The sequence below is a fragment of the Dysidea avara genome, chromosome 5 (assembly GCF_963678975.1).
Source record: "Dysidea avara chromosome 5, odDysAvar1.4, whole genome shotgun sequence".
Lineage (NCBI taxonomy): Eukaryota > Metazoa > Porifera > Demospongiae > Dictyoceratida > Dysideidae > Dysidea > Dysidea avara.
In genome coordinates, this window is record NC_089276.1 from 18,607,811 (window position 1) to 18,622,659 (window position 14,849).

The 14,849-nt window shown below is 38.9% G+C and overlaps 2 protein-coding genes across 8 annotated transcripts; one reads left to right on the forward strand and one right to left on the reverse strand.

The window, feature by feature from the left end:
* Positions 1-4: 4 nt before the first annotated feature.
* Positions 5-8,159, forward strand: LOC136256959 (EF-hand calcium-binding domain-containing protein 7-like). Of its 3 annotated transcripts, XM_066050039.1 has the most exons (16): positions 8-292; positions 513-578; positions 698-843; positions 1,027-1,113; positions 1,258-1,536; positions 1,659-2,418; positions 2,561-2,823; positions 2,884-3,043; positions 3,312-3,412; positions 3,716-3,867; positions 4,594-4,675; positions 4,769-4,820; positions 4,932-5,086; positions 6,579-6,794; positions 7,390-7,497; positions 8,010-8,159. In XM_066050039.1, exons 1-16 carry the CDS (start codon positions 184-186, stop codon positions 8,088-8,090), a joined length of 2,817 nt encoding a protein of 938 aa, XP_065906111.1. In that variant the 5' UTR covers positions 8-183; the 3' UTR covers positions 8,091-8,159. The 3 variants fall into 3 exon arrangements, with proteins under 3 accessions (XP_065906113.1, XP_065906112.1, XP_065906111.1); XM_066050040.1 differs by lacking the exons at positions 7,390-7,497; positions 8,010-8,159 and adding an exon at positions 7,235-7,382 and having other exon boundaries at positions 7-292; XM_066050041.1 differs by lacking the exons at positions 7,390-7,497; positions 8,010-8,159 and having other exon boundaries at positions 5-292; positions 6,557-6,767.
* Positions 8,160-8,377: 218 nt separating this feature from the next.
* Positions 8,378-14,840, reverse strand: LOC136256960 (YTH domain-containing protein 1-like). Of its 5 annotated transcripts, none has more exons than XM_066050045.1 (16): positions 14,684-14,840; positions 13,989-14,533; positions 13,269-13,334; positions 12,970-13,011; positions 12,818-12,918; positions 12,596-12,649; positions 12,375-12,429; positions 12,170-12,287; positions 11,675-11,759; positions 11,087-11,469; positions 9,901-9,989; positions 9,615-9,807; positions 9,491-9,566; positions 8,933-9,007; positions 8,611-8,688; positions 8,378-8,555 (listed from the first exon to the last, which is right to left on the reverse strand). In XM_066050045.1, the coding sequence occupies exons 2-16, from the start codon at positions 14,518-14,520 to the stop codon at positions 8,472-8,474; spliced, it is 2,031 nt and encodes a 676-aa protein (XP_065906117.1). In that variant the 5' UTR covers positions 14,521-14,533; positions 14,684-14,840; the 3' UTR covers positions 8,378-8,471. The 5 variants fall into 5 exon arrangements, with proteins under 5 accessions (XP_065906117.1, XP_065906114.1, XP_065906115.1 ...); XM_066050042.1 differs by having other exon boundaries at positions 9,901-9,992; XM_066050043.1 differs by having other exon boundaries at positions 9,901-9,992; positions 13,989-14,601; positions 14,684-14,829.
* Between the last annotated feature and the right edge of the window lie 9 nt (positions 14,841-14,849).

A 14,849-nucleotide genomic window follows, 5' to 3' on the forward strand; every position in this document is an offset into this window, starting at 1 on the left:
AACAATTATTTTTTTCAAGGCGTTAGGTTTATTTTCACACCCTTTATCTGACCATAGATAATCTGACTATAGATTATGATCTGACTTCTCTCAACCTTCTCTTCACTTTTCTTCAGTGTTCAGAGGCGGCCGGGGAAGTGATGGATTGATTTCAGTTTTAAGTAGAATGTTCATTATTGAAGTATGGAGGCGAAGAACAGCGATCATCGGCTGAATGAGTGTGAGATTGCCTGGCTGACGGTTGAGAAAGATTTGAATGCGAAACTGCAGACCCCTGAATCGCTGAAATATGGTAAGCAAGCTCTTCATTTACCAGAAACATCAATTAGATGTTATTGTTGCAGCACTGGTAGAACTCCTGTAGCCAAGAAATGAATGTATTGCTCTTGTTAATTTTTCTGGGGACCTGCATTATGCACAGTGCTACTTGCAACACAAATAGCTAGGGGCAGTAACCAGCGTGTTACTTGCTTATGCTCGATGGTTTTACCTTTTTTTATGTTATTTATTAGCATTACAGTGTTCGGGAAGGAATCCCTCAGAGAAAGCCATCAACCAGTACTGGTCCAAGTTTGAAGGTAAGATGTGTGATTATGATTGTTAATTTTAATGGTAGTATTGATGGGGTAATGGAACATTGGTATCACTAGGCACATTGTTCCAATTAATATGTTTTATTATTGTCACATCCTTATAGGATCAATCTCATTTGACCAGTTCAGCACTATAATGCACAGTGAGAAGCGTACTACAATGGCTGACTTGATGAAAGCCTTCAGGAAGATCGACCTTAATGGAGATGGGTTTATCAGCCATGATGAACTCTACAAGACATTAACTAAAGTATATAATGATTGTTTGTGTGTGTGTGTGTGTGTGTGTGTGTGTGTGTGTGTGTGTGTGTGTGTGTGTGTGTGTGTGTGTGTGTGTGTGTGTGTGTGTGTGTGTGTGTGTGTGTGTGTGTGTGTGTGTGTGTGTGTGTGTGTGTGTGTGTGTGTGTGTGTGTGTGTTACTGGTACTTTCTAGCGAGGAGAGAAGTTGACACACGAAGAAGTACAGGCCATCATTGATGAGGCTGACTATAACAAGGATGGAAAGTTGGATTATGCTGAGGTATATACACTGTGGTAGTCTTAGTAGAGCGAATACACACACATTTGTACGCACTACACGGTACATGTTTCTATATCTCATGAGTTTTATTACATGTATGTATTGCACATACGTTTTACACATGTGTTATATCTGATTGGCCAGTTTTGTCATATTCTGCTCTCCACGGCTACCGAGTGTCAGTCACTAAGCAACAAGAAGGCTAGTAAGACATTAAACAAAACAGTACACACTTCAAGTAGCAAGAAGACAACATCCATCCCCAATACTAATGGAGTATTAACATCATCTCAGATAGACAGATCACTACCTCCACAAGATGACAGGATATCATTATCCAGCAAGACTAGGGTACAGCAACAACTGATGAAGACCTCTCATCAGAGGGACAGCGTGCCTAATGGCTCCGCTGTTAAAAAATATGTGAGTAAAAAGAGTGTTTCTTTTAATGACACCTTCTGTATGACTAATAATAGACATTTTAAAATTGCTAAAGCCCATTGAACATCCTTGGATAAAGAACGTTTTCTTTTTGTATTTTGTAGAACAAATCAGACAGATCCACTGGTGACCACAGCAATGCTGCCACACACAATGGACCAGTCACCAACTCAGTACAAACTGTTCATAATGGAACAAGTTTGGTAAAAGGAGATCAAACTAAAATGGCAGCTAGTGAAGATGTTAAAGTAAAGAACAAAGTGTCCACAGCTGACAGTGAATCAGATAAGGAAGTTGAAGAAGAACTTGATGAAAGCTCCAACCTTGGAGACAGCATATTACAACAACTGCCATTATCATCCACACCAGCTACAGACCATTCTTCTGCTACTAACAATAAACCAGAACAGAAAACATCACAACTTTTTGGGTCAAAACTACCGCCAATTGGAAAGTCAAACCTTCCACCTCTGACACTAAGCTTACCCACAACTGATATTCCCCCAATAACAACTAGTACAGCTATTAACCCAGCTACCAGTAGTACTACTACTATCACTCAGTCTACTACCACTAGTTCCAGTAGTATAGAAGTGTCCTCAACTGTTGCTGATACTAACACTGAGGGTCCTGCTGCTAACAGGACAAGTCTAGTACGTCAGGAAGGTGGTAGTGATGTTACTAAGGTAGTGAAGGATGGTGAAGAAGGGGTGAGTGGACAGGGTGATGATAAGGAGAGTAGTCATGATGGATTGGTGACAGTGACGCCATTAAATCATACTCTGTCCTCTGAACTGTCTGGAACTTTAAGTGATGATAGTGTAGCTGTGACCCCCACTGAGTCTATTGATATAACTGAATCTGGTGTGTACGTGTGTTAGTGTGTGTGCTCACGCGTGCGTGCGCGTGTGTAGTGGTTGTGTGTATATGCATGTATTTGTGGTATAATATAAAGTTCATGGCATATGTAGCTATACTACTTTATTAAGTTCTCATTTCCACACAGACACAGATGATGGTCACAATGATAAAACAGTACAAGAACTACCACAACCAATACAACCCGATCACTTACAACAACAACAAGAAGATAAGAAAACCTCCATAGCAACTACCACTGAGTCTAGTACAGTAGCAACATTAACAACAAGCACAACAACAACAACAGCAGCAACAACAACAGTGAAGCAAGTGGCAGAGACAAACAAAAAGCAGTCCCCAACAAGTGCTGTTTACCAGAAGCCTCCAAAAGTACCTTCAAATTTAGAGGTGAGCTACTGTACGTTACCATAGAAACTACACATTGTTCTGTATCATACCCCTTTGCAGTCATGGTACACTATCAGTGGTAAGGGATGTTTCTACATCAAGAGACTGGAGGGTAGTCACATCAGTGATGAACTAAGTTATCATATAGTCAGTCAACAATATGGACTACACCTACCTCAACCAAGTTGTGTGTTTGTTGAGATACAAGTTGTTCCTCCTGGTAGGTGATGACTGTATGTATTTAGTCAGTGCTCTGTTCAAATATACCTTGACTAGTCAATCTAGATCTGTCAAACAATTGCAAATGTATCTTGACTCTGTTGAAATAAAAATGTGAGCAAAGCGTTCAAGTCCTCCTGTTTTCATACATACTGTAAATTCCCATGGTCAATGTACAGCTACATGATAGTGGACAATAACTGTGTGTATTAATGGAGTACAACTGATGGACCATATGTAAATGATGGTGCTTTCTCTATACACTGTAGGAGATGAATTATTTGATGTTGCTCTATTCTTATTCAAATCTGATTCAACCAATGAAACGGCTACAGACTTTATCACATTCACCGAACATCAAATTGATAAGGTATAAACTCATTCTATAGAGTAACTGTTAATTTTATGATGTACATGTGAAGTAGAACCTATTATGGGTGCCATGGCAAGCTAGTAGGAGCCATGGTACTTCACTAAATTCATAGTGACCGTGTCAAGTATTGTAGGTCTCAAACACACCTGTACTTCCTGACCTCAGCATCTATAAATTTCAGTAGTGAACTATTTGAAAGATTGACCAACTCATTTGTAGAAACTACAAGTATATCCCCTCCATATGTGTTGTCCTCAAAGTTAATGTGTACTGGTTGTTGCTGTTTGTTCTGCTTTACAGAAGTTTGTCTGTAAGTTAGATCTGGAGGCAGGTAACTACACCATGGTGCCATTTACTGGTGGGTGTCGTCTTAAACCATGTGATGATGATGAATCACATGATCCAGTAAGCCTACTAACACCTGACTCATCAAAGCTGACAGAAGAATGTGTGTAAGTAGCTCTGACTGTGTGTGTAGTGTGTGTTTGTATTTGTATGTGTGAGTGAGTGTTTGGTGATTGGTGAGGGCTACCATGATCTGCATACTAGTGGTGTGCGATATATCGAAAAAATATCGATATCGCGATAATATCGTATCGATTTCTATACCACTTAGCAGATTTCGATAATTATCGAAATACCTTGTTAGGTTAGGTAATCCAAAGGCTGCAGCACATGTTGCTGTCAGACCTTCAGTGCTGGTCACTGTAAAGCACTAATAATAATAATAATAATAATCGCAGAAAATTTCGATAAATCAACAGCATTTAGTGTGTGATTGTACAATCACGCTAGAAATGAAGGTTGGTTCTGTACAATCTAGCCACTTTAAAAGCTTGTCTACCAGTTTTCTAGGCTTATTATTAGTTATATGCAATAGTTTTGGAAATTGTATTTGAAGCATATTTATAAATATCGGATGCCCACGCAATTACTCAACCCACACAATTAAAAATAATATTATTGAAAATCGAATCGAAATTTCGATATTTACCCTATTATCATATCGATATCATATCGAAACGAAAATCCTGATATTGCACACCATTACTGCATACAACATATATCTGTATATGCTTAATGAGTGTATGTATACACTACACATCAACAGACAGTATAGACCTTGATGGCTATGTTATGCTTATAATTACCATGCTACTAATCTGCTGTCCATGTAGGAAGGTCTTGATGGAGATATTCCACAGAATAGACCTTGATGACAATGGCTTCATTAGCCGACAAGAATTTGACCTTTTCCAGGTAACACCTGTGTGACATAACATTACCATCTGTGTGACATAACATTACCATCATGTACTGGCAGTATGTGTAATTTATTGTTATCTCTAATAGGAGCACACCAGTGGAGAGGTGTGTGATGATGATGCTTGGCAGGTCATCCAAGGTATGGTTTAGTTTCCGTAGTAACTACTATTCAGTATGGTTTAATTTCAAAGTATTTCCTTACCATTCAACTAGTATACTGTTTTACATAATTATCTCTCTCCCTTGTCAGTTAACTTTGACCAGAACTCAGATGACGAGATTACTGTTAAAGGATTTCTTGACCTCCACTTGATGACTGCACAAGACACATCAGGAGGGAAGGAGGCTGAATTGTTGATCATCCTACAATCAATGGGCTACAATAATCAGTTGATATTGGATGAGGTATATCAGTGTAGTTGTAGTTTTGTACTTACTTTTGTACACTGGAATACGGAGTTGGCATAATATGGACACCTTAGATTCTTTGAATCAACCCAAAGTGTCTTGATTATCTGGTACTATGGGATCTTAACTACAATAAGTTGAAGTGTCATATGATCAGGCTGAACTCATAAGTGATTTTTGCAGTGTACACTTGATAAGGACATCGCTAATATGCTTAGTTAAGGTGTCCCATTTGCCATACTTAAACTGAGTCTAGCTGACCTGGAAAATCAGGACTTGAACACTTTTCATAGGTCCCAGTTTGTCCATATATAAATTTGTCTATTATGCTGGTCTGTATTAGTTTGTGTATTAAAATTATATGTACCACTCTGCGTGGGCAGTTCAAAGGCACCGCCAGTGCCATAATTTGTATATTGCACTGCTGCAGACCGCAGCGAGTGCATTATAACTTATAACGCACTGGTTGCGGTTTTGTAGACCACAACGAGTGTATTATAAGTTATAATGCACCGACCGCAGTGCAATATACAGATATTGCACTGGCTGCGGTTTTGTGCAGCATAGCACAAGTGCCGGTGGCGAAGACCACTACGACACCTCACCTAATAGGTGGAAGGACACTTCACAGATCAATCGAATTCTTTTATAGCCTGACATGTAAAGGTCGATTGTGGGCCATAACGTCACCAATATGTATAATGTTTACAAGCAGCCAATGGCGATCGAAAAAGCCAGCACGGGTGGCCACATCTCTAGTCTACATATATATATATAAACGTACTTATACACCTTACTAGTCTGGTGCCATCTTAGCCCGGATTAAACTGTAGTCCACTTCGACAATGACTCAATAAAAATATATTCTAAATAATACTAACCTTTACGTTCAATTGTGGTAACCAGTTTTGTCATGCCACCAGATTCGAGTTTAGCCAGTGTGAATAGTAAGAATTAGACTAGTATCGTTTAGTAGTTGGGTTTTGTTTACTTAAAACGTCTATTTAGCTACTTTTTTTTCGCTCGAGGGAATCACTATGGCGATTAGTCTGGTGCTTAGTCTATATGGCAATTGAGTGATCACGCTGGCATGTTGAGCACTACATAATGAGAGTCGAACAGCGAATGCACGTTAGTGATATAACCCATAGCGTACTAGCTTTCAATATCTCAGGTGGCTGCAGTACTGCAGGGGGAACGTCATCGCAACGTCCGGCTTGGTTACCCACAATCGATGTTAGAAACCTGGCCATTATAAGTGTTACAGCTGTCTTGTGAGACTCTCCCCACCTATTAGGTGAGTGGTACATAACAGTTATACAACGTGCACTCGTGCTCTGCCTGTATAAACACACGAGCCTGAGGGCCGTTAAGGCTCGTGCGTTTATATCAGGCAGAGCACTCGTGGCCGTTGTATAACTATATAAAATATAGTTATTCTAAATGCAATATTATTATTGTTTTTAGAGCTCTAATTGTTTAATACTAGGCTTGTCCATTCAGTTTGGACGTACATGCAGACACATGTGAAGGAGAGATCATTGTCATGGAGACGCAGCCATTTGCATCACTAATCAACCCGGTCTTGTGCCAACTGGCTACAATGAGGGGCGTGGCTAAACCAGTGAGAGGTGGGGCTGAAGACCAGGTGATGCTCTACACGTACACCTCTCTATATCATGCCACCATCGTTATTGAGAATAAGGTAAGCTTGTGGCAGAGACACTGTGCCATCCAGAATGTGGCCTACTTTATAATATAGTATGTACACATTGTCAAAAACATTTAATAACTCATGGATGGAATTACACACGATCTTGAAATTTGGCTCATTTGTAGCACTGCTTGACCCGCTAAAAGTTTTTCTAAATCATTTCGTTCCAATGCCTGACACAATATTTATGGCCGATCAAAAATTTCACCATACATTTCCTATGAGGAAGTCATAAAAGTGCAGTATCTACTATCCATTATAACCCTTTCCCGAACTTGTAATGAAGCCAAACCACATGTGTCTGTTGTTGACACTTTTGTCATCACTAATCATCTGATTGGCTGAAATGTGAGAAAAAATCCACTTTTCATTTTAGTTGTTTTTCTCAACTTATACATACTAGCACTTACTGTTGTAAATTACCCCTTTAGCCCCAAAGCTTGAGTTCCCCACTTCTTTTACCTCCACATCTGACACCAAAATTTCACTGTAATGGTACAGCACTAAACCTTCATGCTGGCTGACATTGGTTATGAGAGTTCTTTTTTTTTTGTGCTATCTCATCTCATTGTCATCTTTACTCCAGACAGGGAAGAAGGTTTCAGTACAGCTGGACTGTAGTGGTAGTACCAACTTCCTGTACAACAGAGAGTGTTGTGTACAAGTGTTGGAGGTGCAGGCCAACTCCAGTGTGGTGAGTAGAATGATCGTATAATTCAATGCACACACGACCACTGAACGCAACGTGTACATGAGTGAACTAACAACATTAGTGCTAAATCACAAGTGAACAAGCCTTGATATTATTGTAAACTGGATGCCACTCCCACAATGACCAGATCCCATCTAACACAGGGGACAGGGGTAACAGTTAAAAATTGGCTGAGTGATTGGTAATCGCCAAGTTTTATCCCTATCCAATGTGATTCATAGTTTTTTCTTACCTCTTTATCCTAATTTTCTGTGGTAAAGTTATTTCTCCTGAATCCCATATTCCAAGCAATTATGTATGTATAATTAGAATAAATACTAAAACCTTATCCCGTTTACTCTTGAATATGCACTGGTGTAACGGCCTGGTTGGAATTTTCAAATTTGTGAGACACAAGGGAAGCAGGTGACTTGCATGGGAGTGTTCCAAGTGCTATATTGTCACCATTGTGTGACATGTACTTGTATACCTGGTGTTTTGTTCCTTCATCACAGCTTGGCTTTCACCTGATGCCAGAGAACCCCAAGAAAGACTGGAAACCATTGTGTGTAGCAGAACTGATATTGACTAAATGAGAAATTGTGCTATTAATTTATCACTCATAATTGTACATTGCTCAAAAATAATGGAATACATCTGAAAGACATGGATAACATCATTAACAAATTCAAGTGAACCTTCACAGATTTTAAACCTAGCCATTATAGTCTCTCCAGACGTCTTGTACTTCATCTCCCTCAACTTCTGTGAGTAGCAACAATGAAATTCACTTTGCACTGTCTGCAGAAGTGCAGGAAAAAGTTTATATGCCAATCCACTCGTGTGTTTGGTATATTAAGTCACGTATGCTTGTTTCCCATCATGAAAGGTAAACAGATTTTTTATTTTTCAATTATACACTATAACAGATTATAATTAGTATATAAAATCCTAGTTGACAAAATAGAGAAATCTTTTCAACTGGTGCCGCCAATTTTCTCGCCACTTCGTGTCTTTGACAAGAAGCTTTCCACCATCTTAGCATAAGTCTGCTGATCCATCTACAACAGAGAAACAACATTTTACAATGTTTTACCGAAATCTCAAACCACTTACTGGTTTATTGGTGGTTTGTTGTAGAGCCTGGGCCAGTGCTTGCTGACAAATACTGGTGATTCTGTCAGTGGTTATGCCCTGTAGGGGAGACATGGAATTGAAACAGCATCCTTCTTAAATATTTAGGCAATTTCATTCCCAACTGATGTATCATCAAACATTGTTACCCTTGAAAGAGGTAAGTAACCTTTTTACTGGTATGCAGCTGAAGCGTCATACTGAAATGTAGGTACGTGCCACATGTGTTTTGGGACCTGGACTTTTAAACATCCAATGGGGCGGGCTATCAAGGGGGAGCCAACATAGGTAATACACAACTCACATGTTTTGATCCTCCACTTTTACTGCTGCTGGTGCCACCACGACTCCTGTACTCCTTCAGGTACTCGTCATAAGACTGTGTGGAATACATTATGTATGTTTTGATGTACTGGGTAAACATCAATGACAGCTAGCTTAGTTAAAATTCCCTGATGAAAGAGGTAAGCAACTCTGCTGGCCTAAAATTACTTGTTACAAGTGCAGAGTTTTGGGACTTGACTTTTAAACAGCTGATGGGGCTTGGGAATTTTAGTACTTTGACTTTAAACAACAAAACAAACACAAAACTAACTGCTTCCAACTAACAAATAGACCTACACCTCCCTGTGGGCTAAGTAGTAATGTGAGAGATTTTAAAGATATTGATGGTTTGAAGTAGTAACAAAGTCTTAAGTGGAATAATGCAAAGTAACAGTGCTGTTGCTAAAGCATTCAACCACTATTGATAGGAGTCTGTACACTTCAAAGGAAGGAGCCCTTTTAACAACCACCAACAAAGTAAACAAAACCACATTACTCCTTTGTGTAGCACAGCCAACACAACAGCCCACAGACTTACTCCATGTAGAAGCGTCTCTTTCCTAACTCCATATTCTTCTTCCATTGAAGAGTCAGACCCAGAACGGGACCCAGATCTGGAAAGTTGCAATAATTCAATGCACAACTCCATTTTCTGTATGTACCTTCTTCTATCCCTGCCCTTATCACGGTGACTTGTTGGCCAATAGTCTGATTTACTGCGACGGCTACCGCTCTCACGCTCGCGACTCCTGCGTCGTTCCCTGCCCTCACGATGGCCACTGTTTCGTCCCTCATGAGAAGTACGTGATGAAGAATGGTATCCTGAAGCACTCCGAGATGAAGACTCATAGCGGCCTAAAGTAATTGAAATACAACACATGGATTAAGCAATATTCTATGACAAGCTAACACATTTTAAAGTACATGCACCCTTTTGCCAATCCTAACTTGAATGAGATCTCCTTTCTCTATCTCTGTCACCTTCACTTCGTCGCTTCTTTGATTCACTGCTACTGACATCATCCAACTTGTGTTTACTGCTACAGATCATCAGGGAGTCAGGGTACACACGTGTACATACAACAAACACCCCCTGCCTGTCATGTATTCTGACATAACATACATGGGGTAACATACAAAACTATTCAAGACTTTTTCACATGAATTTGTATGTAATGCATTGCTTAAACCGTAACCCCTTCTACAGGGTTAAGTAAACATCTTACACATAAGGAACCACAAAATGGGTAACAGGTAGGTTTGTTACCATGAGCACAAAACACTAAAGCTAAAACCACTTTATGAAACAGAGAAACCAATTTGGAAAAGATTTTGCCACAAAGTTGAAGTCCCTCTTTGAACAAAAGCCCATCTTTTTTTTATGAACACATCAGCATATAGCACAAAAAGTTTCATGTCAATTTCAACACATATGCCAAGACAGTGCAATATGGTACAGTGAGCAGAGAAGGTGGACAGATATGTGACGTGCAAAATATTGTGATGTTTGTGCTGTACAATGTGGAAATACGTGCAACAATTTATAAAAATACAAAAACAAGAAACTGAAAAAATCATGACACAAAATACCAACACAAAAAATAGTGACCCAAATTATTAGAGTCAAATCACTTTAAGACTCATTAGATGAACAGTTAACAGTCCAGACACAATAAAATTAGAACACAGCAAACAACCAACTTTCCTATTTCTCGTATTACCAGTGATAATGTGAGCATTGATGGTGTGCTCCAAATAGAAAAGTTCATTCATAACAGTTCTTATTAATGCCATACATTTCTTGGTCCCTTATCATTCATAAACTTATCTATTAAGTGAAAGGTAAAGTCCTGAAAACAGTTCTCAATAACAGAATGTCCTTGTGTATTAGTCCAAGGAAATTGTATGCTTGAATTGGATTCCATTGAAGTATCAATTTTTTATACTGTAGCTAAGTCCAAAAATTATTTTAAACTGTATTTTTTAAGTCCATAGGAGAAGTCCATTTATTGATAATATACAATATTTTTTTTATCTAAAAGATTACTAAAAAACAACTTCTTCAAAACGCTATGTCCTTTTTTGTGCCGGAGGTTTGCGCATTTGTTTGGAGTATCGATGATGCCCGGCTGACCTGCTTGACTGTGGGTATTGTGGATGATATCCGCCCATCATTTGATTGAGGACTCCACTTCGTTGTTGGTGTGCCATAATCGCCTGAACATGGTACGCTGCTGGGTGCATGAACGGATTCGGTGCTGCATACATGGGATGGGGTGGCATATGGTGGTGATGATGATGATGGTGTGGCATTGTCTGTGACATGTGGTGAGAACTGCCGCCACTGCTGCCACCACCACCACTGCTGCTGTTTACATTTCCCAGACGAGACGCAAACTTGAGTTGTGTGGCACTCATGCCTCCACTGCCAGAGGATCCACTCGGATGTCCATTGCCTTCTTCACTGACACTTTTCCACAATCGACACAATTGTTCACCAACAGATGGCTCTACTTCCTAACAAGAGAAAAAGGTCTACATGTACATTAGAACTGAGGATTGTATCGTGTACAAAACATAAGCCAAACATTAGTGTCTGTTTATCGATGAGAACATGAATGTTATTAGGTGGCTATAGAACAATTTATAGACAAGGATAATTCTTTTACCATATTAGGAAGTTATACTACTACTGTTTATAGATATGCACAATAGGACTTACCTGTCCATCTCTACTAATTTTTACAGGCTTGTTATCATTCCATGGGTTCTTCAAGTCCAGCGTGTGAGAGAATTCCAGCTCTCCACTAAGAGAAGACAACACACAAATAAAGTAAAACATACAGGAAGGCTTGCTGTGTTGCTACTATACAGGTACTTGAGATGGAAGTCATGCAGACAAGTTCTCCTATACTACGTCTCACAGGTGAAGGTGTGGACACCTTAAGCACCTCATCCTTTTACAGCAAGTGAAGAAAAGATAGCATTAACTTTCCCACGTAACACACGGTCTCATAAATACAACTGGAGCAGAACCAGTAAAGATTCTAAGGAACAAACATGTTAACTGGGCATTGGACCTCAGACCATTAACAAAAAGTTAAAAACATGCTTACACACAGGTAGTACAAAACTTTAGCATTGCAGTAGAAGTAATCAGCAAATACAATGGCAAATACCAATTATCTACATGAACAACATGATACCAGTCTCATACCGATGGATCCAGTCAAGTTTGAAAACACCTCCTAGTTGCTCTATGGATAGGCTGGCCGGTAGCACCCATGGGGGATTAGGGATATCTCGCCGAGAATCAGAAGAAAGGCGTGCAAAGCCTGCAATACACACAACATTCAAACATGTTACCAACATAAATTATTATATAACATTATCTAGACTCATCAAACAACAAAATTCTGTACCTTGAAATCTTCCACTCTCTTTGACAGAAAATATTAGAAGCACATTCTTGCATTCCTACTCAAAAGTAATACAATTGTAGAACACTTTGACAACCACATCACAACAACCATCAACACATGCATGGACACAAAAACACATGACGCTCAGTACAGATACAATTACTAGACAACCAAGATATTAGACTATGTAACACAAACACACAAACACACATACAACATACCCTATAAGACTTGTTCAACTTTTTTTCATTGTATGGAGGAGTAGCCCACACACTCTACACAAAAAAAATACAAGCAAAAATTGCAGATTGAAATATAGCATTAAAAAACACAAATAAGTATAAATCAAAATGTCTACATATCGAGACTGTAAAACAGTCTGCAACATTTGGTCAAAAAATTGTTAACTTTATCCATGCATTTTGCAATCTACTAGTACCAACCTTGGCTTTGGCAATATCAACATTGTCATAGTTGTTGCTCTTCATTACAAAGTATCTTGTGTTTACAAAGATCTTATCAACTATCTTGTGAGGTCCTGAGTCTGTGATTAAGTAGCAGTAACAAGTTGTAATGGGCATTAATTAGAAATTACCTGAATCATTACTCTTTTCTTTATCTTTCACTTCACTGACACCTGGAGAACAAATAAAAGGATTAAAAAAAACAACACAAAAGCATATATTAGCAGTGTTTAAAATTCTCACTTGCATGTCGTGCATACATTTGTATTTCTAAAAGAGAAATGTACAACAAATTCTCTTTTCCAGGTGGCAAAAATAATAATAAATGTAAGTTAACTGTTCCAAAATAATGCTACAATATTGACAGTACATGACTAGCTATATCCCCCACACAGAAAATTTATTATTAATTAGTACAGTTTTAGTTTACCGTCATCATTAGAGCTGAACTTTACTGGTGAGATATCCTTCTCTTTTCTCTGAGAGCTTGAAGACCCTGTCATGAATAACATGACAAAAACAAAAATAATTTAATCCTAAGCTCTACATCTAAGACAAAGTCACTACCACAAAGTGATACTACCCAACTCCGTGGGTGCCCTAAACTATAGGTACAGCTTGAAACAAGCACAATGCAGTCATCTGAGTGAAGAGATTTCTATTGAAACAGGGGCAGCTGGGTAAGTTTACATGGAGGAGTCTTGAAAAACTACTCAGGCTATAAATTAATACCATATGTACAACTTGTGCGATTGGGTGTGTATAGATGATGACAATTAGGACTTTTGGCTCCTACAATTGTTCATGTAATTTAAAGCCACTAATGGATTTCAAGTTTTGAACTACTTCACTGCATAGTCAGCCAAGTAGCTACATACAAGCATTTTTATTATTTATTATTTAGACTTGGTAAAATTTCACGTATACATTCTGACAGTCACACATTATAATCATGTTGCTATTTACGGACAATTAGAAGCAAGTTAAATCCTAAATCTAAAGATTTATAAGACTACAAGAGCTGAGTAGCAGGTTCTAACCTACTAATGCTTACATAGCTACAACCAGACACGATTTTAATATAACACAAAACATGATGTTGGTCAACACAAATGCTGAGCATTAATTAGACAAAACACTAAAAAAATACCTTTACTGTCTGATTCTCTTGATCTTGACTCTTTGTCTCCATGAGAACGTCCCTCACTTGAGCGTTTTGATCTTCGACGAGTGTCTTCAGAAGACAACGGTTTCTTACCTTCGTCAAAATTGTCAATATTGTCAGTGTCCCCAGCACTGTCTAATACTTCAAATTGATCATCAATAGTGGCATCTACTCCAGCTTGTAGTTCTAAGATATCTTCATGATCGTCTTCTCCAGGTTTTCCTACTACATCATCTTCATCCTGTCCAATGTCGTCTACCGCCTTCGGCGACTCGATCAAGAAATTTTCCATCTCACCCAGTATGCGGTCGCTGACACTAGTTCTTTGCGGTTCGTTTCCCGCGTCTTTGTGTGCGGAGTCTTGCGAATGTCTTCGCCCGTCCCCGCTGCCCAGTTCGTCGCTGTTTCGACGATAAATCTTGTCATTGGTAGATAGAGAATCGGCCTCGTTCCCAACCATGAATTCTGATTCTTCCGAGTTCAATTTGCCGTCCAATCTACCATCCTTTTCCGCCATTATTCAGTCCACCCTAGTAAAGTATATTTGATCTAATCAACGAAGTAGTAACGCTTTCCACTTTACGAAGATAACATCAACCTGACGGCAGCCATTTTGATTATTACCATATCACATCTGAAGACTCGTTGATACAATATTTCCCAACGATTATTCCGCTCACCAGTTTAAAGAGTTATAATAATCGGTAGTATTGGTCACCAAACTTGTTCCTTTCGAAGACAAAACTTGGAGAAAAATCTAGAAAGACACAGACCAGAGTAATCACGTGCTATAAGGTTGGTTAGTCACATGCAAAGTCGTAGTAATCGTCCGGATAATTTAGTTTG

Coding starts and splice junctions, on each gene's coding strand:
- LOC136256960 (XM_066050042.1), bottom strand. CDS start 14,520: ATGGCGGAAAAGGATGGTAGATTGGACGGCAAATTGAACTCGGAAGAA. Junction 11,760..12,169: donor AAACTTGACTGGATCCATCG/GTATGAGACTGG, acceptor GTCTTCTCTTAG/TGGAGAGCTGGAATTCTCTC. Junction 9,008..9,490: donor AAGAGACGCTTCTACATGGA/GTAAGTCTGTGG, acceptor TATTCCACACAG/TCTTATGACGAGTACCTGAA.
- LOC136256959 (XM_066050039.1), top strand. CDS start 184: ATGGAGGCGAAGAACAGCGATCATCGGCTGAATGAGTGTGAGATTGCC. Junction 3,044..3,311: donor GATACAAGTTGTTCCTCCTG/GTAGGTGATGAC, acceptor TATACACTGTAG/GAGATGAATTATTTGATGTT. Junction 3,868..4,593: donor AAGCTGACAGAAGAATGTGT/GTAAGTAGCTCT, acceptor CTGTCCATGTAG/GAAGGTCTTGATGGAGATAT.